The sequence below is a fragment of the Symphalangus syndactylus genome, chromosome 9, assembly GCF_028878055.3.
Source record: "Symphalangus syndactylus isolate Jambi chromosome 9, NHGRI_mSymSyn1-v2.1_pri, whole genome shotgun sequence".
In the NCBI taxonomy this organism is placed as follows: Eukaryota; Metazoa; Chordata; class Mammalia; order Primates; family Hylobatidae; genus Symphalangus; species Symphalangus syndactylus.
Window position 1 is genome coordinate 69,847,017 of NC_072431.2, and position 18,209 is coordinate 69,865,225.

Consider the following 18,209-nt stretch of genomic DNA (forward strand, 5'->3'; position numbering starts at 1 on the left):
ATCAAAAAGCTTATCCACCATGATCAAGTGGGCTTCATCCCTGGGATGCAAGGCTGGTTCAACATACACAAATCAATAAATGTAATCCAGCATATAAACAGAACCAAAGACAAAAACCACATGATTATCTCAATAGATGCAGAAAAGGCCTTTGACAAAATTCAACAACGCTTCATGCTAAAAACTCTCAATAAATTAGGTATTGATGGGATGTATCTCAAAATAATAAGAGCTACCTACGACAAACCCACAGCCAATATCATACTGAATGGGCAAAAACTGGAAGCATTCCCTCTGAAAACTGGCACAAGACAGGGATGCCCTCTCTCACCGCTCCTATTCAACATAGTGCTGGAAGTTCTGGCCAGAGCAATCAGGCAGGAGAAGGAAATAAAGGGTATTCAATTAGGAAAAGAGGAAGTCAAATTGTCCCTGTTTGCAGATGACATGATTGTATATCTAGAAAACCCCATTGTCTCAGCCCAAAATCTCCTTAAGCTGATTAGCAACTTCAGCAAAGTCTCAGGATACAAAATTAATGTACAAAAATCACAAGTATTCTTGTACACCAATAACAGACAAACAGAGAGCCAAATCATGAGTGAACTCCCATTCACAATTGCTTCAAAGAGAATAAAATACCTAGGAATCCAACTTACAAGGGATGTGAAGGACCTCTTCAAGGAGAACTACAAACCACTGCTCAATGAAATAAAAGAGGATACAAACAAATAGAAGAACATTCCATGCTCATGGGTTGGAAGAATCAATATCGTGAAAATGGCCATACTGCCCAAGGTAATTTATAGATTCAATGCCATCCCCATCAAGCTACCAATGACTTTCTTCACAGAATTGGAAAAAACTACTTTAAAGTTCATATGGAACCAAAAAAGAGCCCGCATCGCCAAGTCAATCCTAAGCCAAAAGAACAAAGCTGGAGGCATCACGCTACCTGACTTTAAACTCTACTACAAGGCTACAGTAACCAAAACAGCATGGTACTGGTACCACAACAGAGACATAGATCAATGGAACAGAATAGAGCCCTCAGAAATGATGCCACATAGCTACAACTATCTGATCTTTGACAAACCTGACAAAAACAAGAAATGGGGAAAGGATTCCCTATTTAATAAATGGTGCTGGGAAAACTGGCTAGCCATATGTAGAAAGCTGAAACTGGATCCCTTCCTTACACCTTATACAAAAATTAATTCAAGATGGATTAAAGACTTATATGTTAAACCTAAAACCATTAAAATCCTACAAGAAAACCTAGGCAATACCATTCAGGACATAGGCGTGGGCAAGGACTTCATGTCTAAAACACCAAAAGCAATGGCAACAAAAGCCAAAATCGACAAATGGGATCTCATTAAACTAAAGAGCTTCTGCACAGCAAAAGAAACTATCATCAGAGTGAACAGGCAACCTACACAATGGGAGAAAATTTTTGCAACCTACTCATCTGACAAAGGGCTAATATCCAGAATCTACAATGAACTCAAACAAATTTACAAGAAAAAAACAACCCCATCAAAAAGTGGGCAGAGGACATGAACAGACACTTCTCAAAAGAAGACATTTATGCAGCCAAAAAACACATGAAGAAATGCTCATCATCACTGGCCATCAGAGAAATGCAAATCAAAACCACAGTGAGATACCATCTCACACCAGTTAGAATGGCCATCATTAAAAAATCAGGAAACAACAGGTGCTGGAGAGGATGTGGAGAAATAGGAACACTTTTACACTGTTGGTGGGACTGTAAACTAGTTCAACCATTGTGGAAGTCAGTGTGGCGATTCCTCAGGGATCTCGAACTAGAAATACCATTTGACCCAGCCATCCCATTACTGGGTATATACCCAAAGGACTATAAATCATGCTGCTATAAAGACACATGCACACGTATGTTTATTGCGGCACTATTCACAATAGCAAAGAGTTGGAACCAACCCAAATGTCCAACAACGATAGACTGGATTAAGAAAATGTGGCACATATACACCGTGGAGTACTATGCAGCCATAAAAAATGATGAGTTCGTGTCCTTTGTAGGGACATGGATGAAACTGGAAACCATCATTCTCAGTAAACTATCGCAAGGACAAAAAACCAAACACCGCATGTTCTCACTCATAGGTGGGAATTTAACAATGAGAACTCATGGACACAGGAAGGGGAACATCACACTCCGGGGACTGTTGTGGGGTGGGGGGAGGGGGGAGGGACAGCATTAGGAGATACACCTAATGCTAAATGATGAGTTAATGGGTGCAGGAAATCAACATGGCACATGGATACATATGTAACAAACCTGCACATTGTGCACATGTACCCTAAAACCCTAAAGTATAATAAAAAATAAAAAATAAAATAAAATAAAAAAATAAAGAAATAAAAAAAAAAAGAAAAAAACAAACAAAAAAAAAACTCAATCAGAAGGGTGAGAATAAAAGCAATTGTGTAAAATTATTAAACCCTTCCTATCAAATTTTAATATATAAATTCAATCTCCTTCAACTTTACCATATTAAAGAACATTTAAAAAAAAAAAAAAAAGAAAAGAGAAAGAAACGGGTTAGTAGCAAGCACCACCGCCCCCAAAAAGAGAGACAGAATTGTGCAATTTAGCCATTTTCTTTCACTTAAAGTATTCCCAATTGTAAAAGAGTCAATTCTGCATACAATGGGCTGTAACCAGCTGAAACACAACATTCACTGCTTGTATTTCCAGCAAGATAAACTGAAAAGCCTCCAATAACAAGACACCCAAGCTGATACCTTAGCATAAAACTAGTCGTAGATAGAAAAAAAAGAAAATAATGTAGGAGAGCAAGATAAACAGAAAGCACAAAAGGATAGAATAAAAATAAATTTTTATTACTAATGTATCACTATTTATCAATAATCACTATAAATAAGGCAAACTAAACTCACCAGTTAAAAAAGACAAATTGTCCGAATGGATGTTTACAAATCCAGCAATTCCTCACAGTGTTTGTCAAAGAGAAATAAAAACATTTGTCTATAAAATTTTTATACACTAACATTCACACTTAAAAAGAAGATTAATCACCAAGACAGCAGAGCTCTTAGGTAAGTCTGAGTGTGAGCTGGGCAGATTGATTACCACAGCTCATTACATATTCGATCACCATGACCATTCATTTTTACTTACCGCCAACAGAAGACACATTTATTAGCACACGCCAAGCTCGGGGTGGTTTCCATGCAGCGATGGCTCTCAATTCCATAGAATGTGTGTTTGTAACAACCTCCTCTCCCTCGGAGCATCGACTATGACAAGTAAACAAATCATAATTTGAATAAAATCGTCAAAGCACAGAAACAAACCACCAAGGCATCATTTTTAAGAGAAACCATGTGTTTCGTAACCATGAATACTCCTACTGGTATCTGCATGACGCAGGAAATTAGCATTAGGGCATTTTAGTGTTTTGGCAGTGTTTTGGGTTTTTACTAAAGCCCAATGAAATAAACCTGATTCATTAACTCTGAAAACTCTATAGGGAGAACCACTAATGTTTTCATTTTCAAATCCATCAGACTCCTCCAAATAATATTAGTACAATAATATATAATGCTAGGAAACAGATAAAACAGACTCCTAAAAAATGGGGGCTGTCTGCCTATGCAAGCATATCCCTGCTCTGAATAAAGAAGGATGGGTAAGGGAATGCATCCTGGAGTGTTGTTCTTTTGTTTGTTTTGTTTTGAGACAGGGTCTTGCTCTGTTCCTCAGGCTAGAGTGCAGTGGTGCAATCATAGTTCACTGCAACCTCCAACTCCTGGGTTCAAGCAATCCTCCCACCTCAGACTCTCAAGTAGCTGGGACTATGGGTGTGAGCCACCATGCCTGGTTATTTTTTAATTTTTTGTAGAGATGAGGTCTCACTATGTTGCCCAGGCTGGTCTTGAACTCCTGGCCTCAAGCGATCCTCCCACCTTAGCCTCTCCAAATGCTAAGATTACAGTTGTGAGCAAGCCAGTGTGCCCAGCCCTGGAGTATACATATTTGAGACATTGTGGGGGCAAGCAGCAGGTATATAAGAAATAGATTATTCCCATTTCCAAAAAGATCACTATCTGATGCAAGGGACAGAAACATATCACATGAGTCATATAAGTTGGTACATGGAGTAAGAAGGTAATCTAAAAAAATATCTAGATCAACCAGGGTTGGAATCAAGATAATATCAAGCTTTAAAAGGTAAAATCAGATCTGTCCAGAGCTCTGGGTAAGACGAGCTTGATTTCAGTACAAGTGAAAGCAGTGAAGCCTGGGAGGAGGTTATGTGAGACAGGTAATGATGACTTTCTCCTAAGATCAGTGGAACGGGTAGGGTACTAAAGAAGTGAAGTCAATGTCATTCCCCACTGAGGAGCAAAACAGAGAAATTCATCCAAAATAACTGATTTTGAGGCCAAGTGACTGAAATAATATGGAATTAACAATACCAACAACGAACAAGGAGAAGGAAAGCAGAGACACGAATGAGTAGCCTTTACACATGTATAGGGGTGTGTGTGTGTGTGTGTGTGTGTGTGTGTGTGTGTGTGTGTGTGTATGTGTGTATAGTCTCACTCTGTCACCTAGGCTGGAGTGCAATAGTGTGATCTCGACTCACTGCACCCTCCGCCTCCCAGTTCAAGCGGTTCTCCTGCCTCAGCCTCCCAAGTAGCTGGGATTATAAGCATACGGCACCACGCCCGGCTAGTATTTGTATTTTTTGTAGATACAGGGTTTTACCATATTGGTCAGGCTGGTCTTGAACTCCTGACCTCAAGTGATCCGCCCACCTCAACCTCCCAAAGTACTGTTATTAATATAAGCCTGTCCACAATGAAAGAACATTACATAAATGTCTACTAGCTTATTTACCGTCAGTTGACCATGAAGCCTTTAACTATTTTTTGTTCTAATTAAAAAAAAAAAAGTTTCCCTGTCCATCTTAGCACTGCATTTGAAAAAAAGGCGTGAAGGGAAATCCTGTGCCTACAAACCTCTTCCAAGTTCCCAATAAAATGTACAAGGCAGCAAACAAAACATTCAAATCTTGTAAATAGCACTGAAAACCAAAATGTCCAACATACGCCAGAGTCACAGAGTAATTTCCACAAAATCTCATGCCACTAGAGAAACAAAGCTGAAGAACTGTACACTTCAATCACTATTAAGAAGTTAATACACTCTGTTTTGAACTGCCTGCCCTGTGCTCCCCTGTCCCATTCAGGTTGAAGTCCTAAACCTCAATGCAATGCAAAGGCATGTGGATATAGGCTCCTTAATGAGGTATTTAAGGTTAAGTGAGGTCACGTGAGTGGGACCGGAATCTGACAGAACTACTGTCCTTATAAGAACAGGAAGAGAGACCACAGATCTCTCTGCACGTGCACAGAGGACAGATCATGTAAGGACCAGAGCCCATAAGATGGAAAAGCAACCAAGGTAGCTTCGCCAAAGGACCAGTGAGAGCTTCCCAGAGGTGTGCAGTCCAAATCCAACACTGACAGACTAAAAGGATTTTTCAAAAGGACTCAGACACAGGCATAGAAGCATGTGAGACAAGGACAGAATGTTTTTCGTTTTAAAAAATGATTTCTCCAAATGTTTAAGTCTGTGATCCATTCTGAATTAATTTTCATATAAGGTGTGAGGTTTAAGACACTCTTTTTTGGAATTTGTTGGGGGAAGCAGTATTTGGGTCTTTCATTTTTTTCTGTTGGTTTTGGCCTATGGATATCTAATTGCTCCAGCAGCATTTGTTGAAAATTTCACCATGGAACTTGATATGGTTTGGCTGTGTCCCCACTCAAATCTCAGCTTGAATTGTATCTCCCAAAATTCCCACGTATTGTGGGAGAGACCCGGGGAGGAACTGAATCACAGGGGCCAGTCTTTCCTGTACTATTCTTGTGATAGTGAATAAGTCTCATAAGATCCGATGGGTTTCTCAGGGGTTTCCACTTTTGCGTCTTCATTTTCTCTTGCCACCACCATGTAAAAAGTGCCTTTTGCCTCCTGCCATGATTCTGAGGCCTCTTCAGCCATGTGAAACTGTAAGTCCAATTGAACCTCTTTTTCTTCCCAGTCTTGGGTATGTCTTTATCAGCAGCATGAAAACGGACTAATACAGAACTGCTTTTGCATTTTTGTAAAAACCCAGTTAAACATATTTTGTGAGTCTATTTCTGAGATCTCTAGTCTTTCCCTTGATTTATATGCCTATCCCTCTACCAGTAGTACCACACTGTCTTGATAACTGTGACAATATAGTAAGCTACAAGATCAGAGTGAACTATTCCTCCCAGTTCTTTCTTCTTTGTCAACATTGTTTAAGCTATTCTAGGGCCTGTGTCTTTCAAGTCTTGAATAAGTTTGCCTATTTCTACAAAAATCTTATTGGTATTTTTGTAAGAACTGCATTCAACCTACAGAATCAATTTGGGGAGAATTGACAGTTTATTATACTGAGTTTTCTAATCCATGAACATGGTATGTCTATTTGTTTAGATTTTATTTTTTTATCAGCATTTTTAAAATTTTCAGCATCCAGTCCTGTGTATGTTTTGTTAAATGTAAATTGAAGCATACTACTTTCGTTAGAGTGACTGCAAATGAACTTTTTAGTTTTGGTTTTCATATGTTCATTGTTAATATACAGAATACGGCCGGGCACAGTGGCTCATGCCTGTAATCCCAGCACTTTGAGAGGCCAAGGCGGGCGGATCACAAGGTCAGGAGATCGAGACGATCCTGGCTAACATGGTGAAACCCTGTCTCTACTAAAAATACAAAAATTAGCCGGGCTTGGTGGCAGGTGCCTGTAGTCCCAGCTACTCAAGAGGCAGAGGCAGGAGAATGGTGGGAACCTGGAAGGCGGAACTTGCAGTGAGCCAAGATCACGCCACTGCACTCCAGCCTGGGTGACAGAGCGAGACCCCGCCACAAAAAAAAAAAAAAAATACAGAATACAATTGATTTTTGTGCTTTGATATTGTATCCTGTGACCTTGCTGAACTCAAGTTCCAGGAAATTTATTTTTTTGTCATTTCCTTGAGATTTTCTACATAACAATCATTTCACCTGCAAAACAAGACAGCTTTATTTCTGCCTTTGCAACCTGTATGCATTTTCTTTTTCTTTACTAATTCCAGTGGCTAGAATTTACAATACTATGTAAAACAGGAGTGGTGAACACAGACATACTTGTCTTGTTCCCAATCTAATGGGAAAAGCATTTACTCTCTCATATTAAGTATGATGTTAGCTGTAGGAATTTTGTAGATACTCTTTATTAAGTTAATATTCCTCTATTTCTAACTTGCTAAGAGTTTTTAATGATGAAGGGTTAGACTCTGCCAAATGCTTTTTCAGAATCAATTGATATGACTGATTTTTTTCTTCTTAACATGTTTGATATGGTGGATTGCTTTGGTTTTTAAATGTTGAACCTGCCTTGCACACCTGAGAAAAATTCCACTTGGTTATGGCATATAATTCTTTCTATACTTGGCTGAATTCTATTTGCTCATATCTTGTTGAGGATTTCTACACCTAAATTCCTGAGAGATTAGTCTTTAGTTCTCTTTTAGTGCATTGTCTTTGCCAGGTTTTATCGGGTTAATATTGGCCTCATAAAATGAGTTCAGAAATGTTCCCCACCTCTTGTATTTTGGGGAAGATATTAAGTAAAACTGGCATTAATTCTTCATTAAATATTTGGTAGAATTCTTCAGGAAAACCATTGAAAACTAAGATTTCACTTTGGGGAGGCTTTTAATTACAAAATCCATTTCTTCAATGATTACAGGATTATTCTGATTATATATTTTGGTTGAGTTTTGATAAGTTACAGTTTTTGAGGAATAGATGTATTTCACCTAAGTTGCCAAATTTATCAACATAAAATTGTTTGCAGCACTCCCTTATCATCCTTTCAATGGCTGCAGGACCTGTAATAATATTGTTTCATTCCTGATATTGATGACTTGTGTTTTCTTTTTTTTTTTTTTTTTTTTGAGATGGAGTCTCACTCTGTCACCCAGGCTGGAGTGCAGTGGCACGATCTTGGCTCACTGCAAGCTCCGCCTCTTGGGTTCATGCCATTCTCCTGCCTCAGCCTCCTGAGTAGCTGGGACTACAGGCACCCACCACCAAGCCCAGCTAATTTTTTGTATTTTTAGTAGAGATGGGGTTTCACTGTGTTAGCCAGGATGGTCTCAATCTCCTGACCTCGTGATCTGCCCACCTGGCCTCCCAAAGTGCTGGGATTACAGGCATGAGCCACTTCACCCAGCCTCTTTTTTAAGTCTTAACTAAAGATTTATCAATTTTATTGATATTTTCAAAGAACTAGCTTTTTGTTTTATAGTGATTTTTTATTACGCTATTTTCAGTTTCATTGATTTCTATTCTTACTTCCTTCCATTTTCTTTTTTTTTTTTTAACTTGGCTCTTTTCTGTTTCTTGAGGTAGGAACTTAGATTGCTGATTTGAGACCTTTCCTCATTTCTAATGTAAGAATTTAATGTTGTACATTTTCTTCTGAGAACTGCTTGAGCTGCATCCTACAGATATGTTTAATTGTCATTTTCATTAATTCTATGTTGGTTTTTTTTGTTTTTGTTTTTGAGACAAGGTCTCACTTTGTCACCCATCATAGCTCACTGTAGCCTCAAACTCCTGGACTCAAACGATCCTCCCACCTCAGCCTCCCAAGTAGCTGGGACTACAAGACATGTGCCTGAACACCTGGTGGGGGGGGCGGTGGGTGTGCGTTTAATTCTTTTTTTTGAGATGGGGTCTTGCTATATTGCCCAGGCTGGTCTCAAACTCCTGGCTTCAGGTGATCCTCCTGCCCTGGCTCCCAACCTACTGGAATTACAGGCATGAGCCACTATGGACAGTCCCTATGTATTTATTTTTTATTTTTTTATTTTTTTTTTTTGAGACGGAGTCTCGCTCTGTCGCCCAGGCTGGAGTGCAGTGGCGCAATCTCAGCTCACTGCAAGCTCCGCCTCCCAGGTTCACGCCATTCTCCTGCCTCAGCCTCTCAGAGTAGCTGGGACTACAGGCGCCCGCCACCAAGCCCGGCTAATTTTTTGTATTTTTAGTAGAGACGGGGTTTCACCGTGGTCTCGATCTCCTGACCTTGTGATCCGCCTGCCTCGGCCTCCCAAAGTGCTGGGATTACAACCGTGAGCCACCGCACCCGACCCCTATGTATTTTTTAAGGTTTCCTTTAAGACTTCCTCTTTGACCCATGGCTTATTTAGGAATGTAGTGCTTAACATACACAAGCTTAAAGACCTTCCTTTTTTCTTTCTGTTATTGATTTCTAGCTTGAATCCATTATGATCAGAGAACACACTATGTGATATAGATTATTTTAAATGTCTTAGGTTGGTTTGTTCTCTGGTCTAGGCACAGTCTAGCTTAGTGAATGCACCACAGGCACTTTAAAAAACATGTATTCTGATGCTTTTGAGCAATATGTTCTAAATATGTCAAATAAATACTGTTGATTAACTATTGTTCAGATTTTCTATATTCTTGATGATTTTCAGTCTACTAGTTCTAGCATTTACTGAGAGGAGCTTTTGAAGCCCACAACCATAACTATGGCTCTTTTTTAAATTTCTCTATTCAACTCTATTCATTTTTCTTTGATGTATTTTGAGGCTCTAATGTTTGGTGTGCACTCATTTCATGATTCTGAAATGTCCCTCTTTGTTTCTAGTAATTATCTTTGCTCTGAAGTGTACTTAGTCTGGTATTAATACAGGCCCTCCTGTTTTTTGGATTACTGTTTGTGTGTTATATTTTTTCTATCAATTTACTCAACCTACTTACATCATTGAATTTGAAGTGAATGTTCTTGTAAACATCATATATTTGGGTCATTTTTTTTCATCCACTCTGCCAATCTCTTAACATTTGATTAGAGAATTTGGAATATTTAAATTTAAAGTACTTACCAATGTATTAGCACTTAATAAGTCTACTAATTTTTTTGTTGTTTTGTTTCTTTCTTCTGTGTCTCATTCGTTACCCTTTTCTTGACCTCCTGCAGGTTATTTAAACAACTTTAGGATTCCATCTTAAGTTACCTTGCATTTCTGAGTTCATCTCTTTTCTTTGTGGTGTTTGTGCTTTGTAGTGCTTGTTCTGGGTATTAATTACAACATACATACATGACTTATCAGGCTGCTGCGATCAATATTTTACCACTTCAAGTGAAGTGTGGAAATATCACTTCCGCCTAGACTCCTTTAATTTTCCTCTTTTTAAATATCATTGTCTTATTAAATAGTGTTGCAATTTTTGCTTCAATCATCAAATACGATTTATAAAACTCCTGAGGAAAATGATCATCTATAGTATGACCCCACATTTCTGCTCTTTCCATTGTTATTTTTCCCTTTGGATGCTCCAAGATTCTTTCTTTTATCATTGAATTCAGGTTTTTGTTTTGTTTTTTGAAGCAGAGTCTTGCTCTGTCACCCAGGCTAGAGTGCAGTGGTGCAATTCTCAGCTCACAGCAACCTCTGCCTCTTGGGTTCAAGTGATTCTCCTGCCTCAGCCACCTGAGTAGCTGGGATAACAGGCATGCGCCACCATGCCTGGTTAATTTTTGTATTTTTAGTAGAGACAGGGTTTCACCATGTTGGCCTGGCTGGTCTCGAACTCCTGACCTCAAGTAATTGGCCCACCTCAGCCTCCCAAAGTGCTGGGATTACAGGCATGAGCCACTGCACCCAGCCCTGAATTCAGCTTGAAGAATTTTCTTTAGCCAATATTTAAGGGCATGTCTGCTAGCAACAAATTCTTTCCATCTTCCTTCATCTGATAATGCCATTATTCATCCTTCATCCTTAAACAATATTTTGCTGCATATGAAACTCAAAGTTCATGGTTCTTTTCTTTCAACACTTGAAATCCTATTGTGCTACTCCCTTCTTGCTTCCATGGTTTCAGATGAGAAAACTGCTGACATTCAAATTGGTGCTACCTTATAGGTAATAGATTGTTTCTCTCAAGCTGCTTTACATATTTTTTCCTTTTTCAGTTCTTAGATCATTAGTTATATAAAGTATTGGTATGGATTCTTTTGGTTTTATCCTGTTTGGGGTTCCCTCAAATTCATGAAGCTGTAGGTTGATGTCTTTCATCAAATTTGGGCCATTTTCAACCAATTATTTCTTCAAATACTCTTTCGGCACCACTCATGAAATTTCACTCCCCTTCTGCAACTCTGATGACATAAATATTGGATCTCTTACCACAAATTAAGCATCCCTTATCCAAAATGCTTGGGACCAGTAGTGTTTCAGATTTCAAATTTTTTCAGATATTCGAATATTTGCAGTATACTTAGTGGTTGTTCATCTTTAATCCAAAAATCCGACATCCAAAACGTTCCAGTGAGTATTTCCTTTGATCATCATGTCTGTGCTCAAAACATTTTGAATTTTGAAGCATTTCTGATTTCAGATGTTTAAATTAGGGATACTCAGCCTAAACTGCCACGCAATCTCTAAGGCTGTACTTTATGTTGTTTTCCAGTCTACTTTTGTCTATGTTGTTCAGGTTGGGTAAATTCCCTTTTTTTTTTTTTTTTTTTTTCCTGAGACAGAGTCTAGCTCTGTCACCCAGGCTTAAGTACAGTGGTATGATCTTGGCTCACTGCAACCTCCACCTCCTGGGTTCAAGCGATTCTCCTACCTCAGCCTCCCGAGTAGCTGGGATCACAGGCGTGCGTCACCACGCCCAGCTAATTTTTGTATTTTTAGTGGAGACAGGGTTTCACCATGTTGGCCAGGCTGGTTTTGAACTTCTGACCTCAGGTGATCCACCCGCCTCAGCCTCCTAAAGTGCTAGGACTACACGCGTGAGCCACCACACTCAGTACAGATTGGGTAAATTCTCTTGTTCTGTCCTGTTCACCAATCATTCTATTGATCTGTTAAGGTCACTGATTCTATCTTGTCATCTCCACTTGACTACTGAGCCCATCAATCAGAGATATCTTTATTTCTCTTACTGTATGTCTCAATTTTAAAATTCCCTCTTGGTTCTTTTATAACTTCTATTTCTTTGCTGAGATTTCTTTTTCATTTGTTTCAAGACAATTCGTAACTGATGGCTGAAGCATTTTTATGACAGCTACTTTAAAATCCTTGTCAGTTAATTCCATCATTTGATTTATCTGGTGTTGCTGTCAGTTGATTATTCTTATTCAAGGTATGATTTTCTTGTTCCTTGCTATGGCAAGAGATGTTTTCTTGTGTCCTAGACATTCTGCTTATTATGTTGGAAATTCTAGACCCTGGTTCATTCATTCTTTTATTTTAGTACATTATTTCAATTTAGCATGCAGGTCCTGGCCTACTTCTGTGTGCTATGGTTCCAATGGCAGTTTAATTTTCAGAGCCTTTGCAGTGTAATTTTTCTTAGACTCCCACTGGTCCCTGCTGGAGCTGTCTGAGGGAGAGGGAGGGGCTCCTCCAAACCGACCCACTGGGAGTCTCTCAGTGGAGAAGGAGAATGTCAGGCCAGCCGACTTCCAAGGCCAGGCTGCTTTTGTGGCAGCTTGTCTGGCCTATGCCCTCTGGCAGCCCCAGTATCTCTGGGTAGAAAGGGAAGTCTCAGACCCACAAGGACAAAGAGGGTCCCCCAGCTGGGCCACTTGTGGTGGTGGGGTCCCTCTTGCTAGTGCCACCCAGCCAACATCATATCTCTTGGTGGGGGAAGAGAGTATCAGGCCCAGCAGGGATCGACAGCATTTCACAGGCCAGGCCACTTGAGGGGACTGCAGGCTGGGGAGAAGGATCATGTCTCTCTAATTAATATACAGTGACAGAAAGCAAATCAGTGGTTTCCAGGAAGTAAAGAGAAATTTGGATTATAAAGTAAGAACAAGGAAATTTTTGTATTTTGGAAATACAAAACATTTTGTATTAAGGAAATATTATCTTAACTATGGTGATAGTTTCACAGGCATATACATGTATAAAAACTTATCAGGCAGAGCAGGGTGGCTCATGCCTATAATCCCAACACTTTGGGAGCCCGAGGCAGGTGGATCACTTGAGGTGAAGAGTTCGAGACCACTCTGGCCAACATGGTGAAACCCTGTCTCTAATAAAAATACAAAAATTAGCCGGGCATGGTGGCAGGAGCGTGTAATCCCAGCTACTTGGGAGGCTGAGGCAGAAGAATCTCTTGAACCTAGGAGACAAAGGTAGCAGTGAGCCAAGATTGCACCACCGCACTCCAGATTGCACCACTGCACTCTAGCCTGGGCGACAGAATGAGACTCCGTCTCAAAAAAAAACCTCATCAACTTGTACACTTTAAATATGGACAATTTCTCATATGTCAATTATACAGCAATAAAACTGAAAACATTTTAAAATTTAAAAATAAGACACAGGAGTCTGCTGAAAAATGTCCCACCAGCCAAAGTGTGAAAATTTGATGATCAAAACAGAAAATAACTGTAATGGATGGAGTTGATGAAAATGCATCATTACATTCAAAAACAAGGGAAAAAGTCACCATTTGAAGGGGCAAGTAAAACAACTCTGACTTTGAAAACTGGTAATTTAAGAGAAAACAAATCAGGCATTTATCATGCCATATCAATAGGAACTGTATTTCAGAGTAACTAAATATTCTTGGTTGATTAAAAAAAAGAAAGAAAGAAAAGCTCTCCTTTACAGAATAATGCTAGCTAGTAAATACAGAATAAATGACAGAATTAAAAATATGATTTTACAAACTCTAATTAGATATTATTTCAGGGAAGTATCAGTATTATCAACTGGTGGGATTTTTTTAAGACAATCATTCGCTTAATGGTTGACAGAAAACTAGACGTTATAATAATTCCGTAATAAAGTTCTAAAGGCATAGAAGAAAGCATAACTGAACAAAGGAAGCAGTAGAGTATCATTACCATGTTTCAACTGTCAATATTGGCATCACAAATGGTGGGCTGACCAGCAAAAAGACTATGACTCGCTGAAGGCTCAGATGATCATTAGCAATTTTTTTTTTTTTTTTTTTGAGACAGAGTCTTGCTCTGTCGCCCAGCCTGGAGTGCAGTGGTGCAATCTTGGCTCACTGCAACCTCTGCCGCCCAGGTTCAAGTGATTCTCCTGCCTCAGCCTCCCGAGTAGCTGGGATTACAGGTGTGTGCCACCACGCCCGGCTAATTTTTGTATTTTTAGTAGAGACGGGGTTTCAGCATCTTGGCCAGGCTGATCTTGAACTCCTGACCTCGTGATTCACCTCAGCCTCCCAAAGTGCTGGGATTATAGGCGTGAGCCACTGCGCCTGGCCCAATCATTCGCAATTTTAGAAATAAAGTATATTTTAATTAATTATGATTCTTAAAATTACATTTTTTAAAGACATAATGCTATTGCATACTTAACAGACTACGGTATAGTGTAAACATGACTTTTTTTTTGGCAATGGGAAACCAAAACATTTGTGTGGCTCGTTTTACTGTGATATTTGCTTAATTGCAGTGGTCTGGAACGAAACCTGAAATATCTCCAAGGTATGCCTGTCATTTGTTGGCACGCTAGCCCTTCTTCAATAAGGGTTATTTCCCTCTCTTATCACATATAAACAAGCCTGTCTTGATATTCTTGTAAATAATAATAATAACCGCTAGTCCCTTTACTTCTGTTGTTTGTTTTGTTTTTTGTTTTCTGTTTTGGTTTTGAGATGGAGTCTCGCTCTGTTGCCCAGGCTGGAGTGCAGTGGCGCAATCTCGGCTCACTGCAACCTCCACCTCCTAGGTTCAAGTGATTGTTCTGCCTCAGCCTCTTGAGTGGCTGGGACTATAGGTGCCTGCCACCACGTCCGGCTAATTTTTCTATTTTTAGTAGAGATGGAGTTTTACCATATTGGCCAAGCTGGTCTCGAACTCCTGACTTTGGGATCTGCCCGCCTCGGCCTCCCAAAGTGCTGGGATTACAGGCGTGAGCCATTGCACCAGGACTGTTTTTGTTTGTTTGTTTGTTTGTTTTGTTTGTTTGAGACAGAGTCTTGCTCTGTCTCAGGCTGGAGTGCAGTGACGCAATCTCAGCTCACTGCAACCTCCACTTCCCTGGTTCAAGCAATTCTCGTGCCTCAGCCCCCACAAGTAGCTGAGACTACAAGCACATGCCACTATGTCTGGCTAATTTTTATATTTTTTGAAGAGACGGGGTTTCATCATGTTGGCCAGGCTGGTCTCCAATTCCTGACCTGAGGTAATCCACTTGCCTCGGCCTCCCCAAGTGCTGGGACTATAGGTGTGAGCCACTGCAGCCAGCCACTTCACCTCTGTTAAACCTAAACTTATCCATTATAAGAAGGTGCAAGTAGCTAACTACTTCCTGACACCTTCTAATGTAGTAGTGCCAGACTATTTTTGTACAGAAATACGTAATATTTAATATAAAGGACTTCCCTTTGTCTCTCATTATCTTATAGTTTGGGCAAAACACAAATTTTGTAAAATTATGTATGTGATATTGTATTATCTGTAAATTTACTTTAACAATAGTACAGAGTATGGTATAAACAAAAGGCACTGAGTCTGATATTACTGAAAATCACCGGATTGGAAAGAAGAAACTTGGGATATGAGAAGTATTAAAAATAAATAAAATAAAATAAAATAAGATGACAGGGTTTAGCACATTGCTATCAACAGTAGATGGAATAACAGAAGTGTCATCTGGCTGGGCACAGTGGCTCACACCTGTAATCTCAGCATTTAGAGAGGCCAAGGCAGGTGGATTACTTGAGCGCAAGAGTTCAAGACCAGCCTGGGCAACATAAGGAGACCCTGTCTCTACAGAAAAATTTAAAAATTAGCCAAACATCGTGGTGTGCACCTATAGTCCCAGCTACTCAGGAGGCTGAGTTGGGAGGATCACTTGAGCAAGGGAAGTCAAGGCTACAGTGAGCCATGACTGCATCACTGCACTCCAGCCTGGCCGGGTTTGGTGGCTCATGCCTGTAATTCCAGCACTTTGGGAGGCAAAGGTGGGCAGATCATGAGAGTCCAGGACTTCAAGACCAGCCTGGGAGACATGGTGAAACCCCATCTCTATAAAAAATACCAATGTTAGCCAGGCGTGGTGGTGCATGCCTATAATCACAGCTACTCCAGGTGGATCACTGAAGCCTGGGAGGCTGAGGCTGCAGTGAGCTGAGATCATGCCACTGCACTCCGGCCTGGGCGACAGAGTGAGCCTGTCTCAAATTAAAAAAAGAAGGGAAGTGTCATCTGTCAGAATATTCCTGCCCCTTAGGATAAAGCCAGAGGAAAAGAAGTGAAAAACAGGAAGAAGAGTTTCTCAAATATCCACAGGCAACAGGCCTGTGGAGCAGACTGTACTAAAAAGATTCAACAGAGAAATCTGGAGAATGTTATTCTGACAACAGCAGAGGCTAAGAATCAGGTTATTAGGAAGGACCACCAAGGTAAATGAAGTATCAAAGCAAAGATCAGGTGTGGACTGTGAAAACAGGCAGGGGCAGTCCAGGAGAAAAATGAAGACAAAGGGATGTTTCCTGCAAAGTCCAAGAGGGCACAATGGAAAAGGCTGGCACAGAGAGAGGCAGGGCTCACGCTGGAAGGAGCACGTGGAAATGGAGAGTGAAACATAGTCAGCAGAAGGGAAAGTAAGTATGAACCCAAGATAGAAATGTTTAGGAACAGTAATAAAGAATGTAAAAAGTCAAGCATGGTTGGAGAAGAAAGGCTGGTTTAATTAGAACTGCCAGTTTATTATTATTATTATTAATTTTATTTATTTATTTTTATTATTTTGTGAGAAAGATCCTGGCTCTGTCGCCCAGGCTGGAGTGAGGTGGCACAATCTCAGCTCACTGCAACCTCCACCTCCCGGGTTCAAGCGATTCTCCCACTTCAGCCTCCCGAGTAGCTGGGATTACAGGCATGCGCCACCATGCCCAGTTAATTTTTTTTTTTTTAGTAGAGACGGGATTTCACCATGTTGGTCAGGCTGGTCTTGAACTCCTGACCTCAGGTGATCTGCCTGCCTTGGCCTCCCAAAGTGCTGGAATTACAGGTGTGAGCCACGACACCCGGCCTAGTACTGTCAGATTTGAGCTAACCAATAACAGTAAAGAGACTGAGTTTTGTATGGGGAACTTTGCTAGGGCAGAACAGGCTGAGAAAAGGTCTGGCAGACAGGACTGGAGGTGCTTCGTCACCAGGAACTGAGTTACTGGTAGCCGGCGGTCACTCAGCTCCTGCAGATACAGCCACAAACAGTGGTAAGAGACGCAAATCAGGTACCTGATAGAGCCCTTATCCAGAATTTACAAAGAACTTTTACAATCCAACAATAGACACATAATCAAATGTAAAAATGGGCCAAGATTTGAAGAGATGTTTGTCTAAGGAAGATATACAAACATCCAATCCATAAATGAAAAGATGCTCAACATCACTGGTCGTTAGGAAGATGCAAACCTCTAAGAGATACCACCTGACACACCCTAGGATGGCAATAATCAAAAAAAGAACAATAACAAATCTGGCAAGGCTGAGGAGAAATCGGAACCCTCATACACACGCGAAAATGTGTGCATATAATGTTGGCCAGGCACGGTGGCTCATGCCTGTAATCCCAGCACTTTGGGAGGCTCAGGTGGGTAGATCACCTGAGGTCGGAGTTCGAGACCAGCCTGACCAACAGGGGGAAACCCTGTCTCTACTAAAAATACAAAAATTAGCCAGGCGTGGTGGCACGTGCCCGTAATCCCAGCTACTCAGGAGGCTGAGGCAGGAGAATCGCTTGAACCTGGGAGGCGGAGGTTGCAGTCAGCCGAGATTGCACCACTGCACTCCAGCCTGGGTGACAGAGCGAGACTCCATCCATGAAAAAAAAAAAACAGAAATGCGAAGAATTAAGAAGAGTGGAAGTAATCTTGGCTATAAAGAAAAACAGAATGGAGAACTTATACTACATAATTTCAGACTGACTACAAAAGCTCACATAATCAAGACAATGTGGTATTGGCACAGGATAGACAAATATATCAGTGGCACAGAATTTGGAGAGACCAGAAATAGTCCTGCCCATATGAGGGACTGACTGTCTACAATGGCCTAGAAAGCAATTCAATGGAGAAA

At 40.4% G+C, this 18,209-nt stretch overlaps 1 protein-coding gene across 13 annotated transcripts in view; it reads right to left on the reverse strand.

Annotated features, from left to right (window-relative positions):
* The window catches only part of LOC129489808 (S-adenosyl-L-methionine-dependent tRNA 4-demethylwyosine synthase TYW1), a 279,548-nt gene that overhangs the window by 185,701 nt on the left and 75,638 nt on the right, over nt 1–18,209 (reverse strand). For 11 of the 13 annotated variants that reach the window (XM_055292946.2, XM_063646354.1, XM_055292947.2 and 8 more), the window contains one exon: nt 3,191–3,309. The exons of the other annotated variants lie outside the window; for them this stretch is intronic. In XM_055292946.2, the coding sequence (XP_055148921.1) occupies nt 3,191–3,309 (119 nt within the window). The remainder of the gene's footprint in view (nt 1–3,190; nt 3,310–18,209) is intronic. 13 annotated transcript variants of the gene reach the window in all.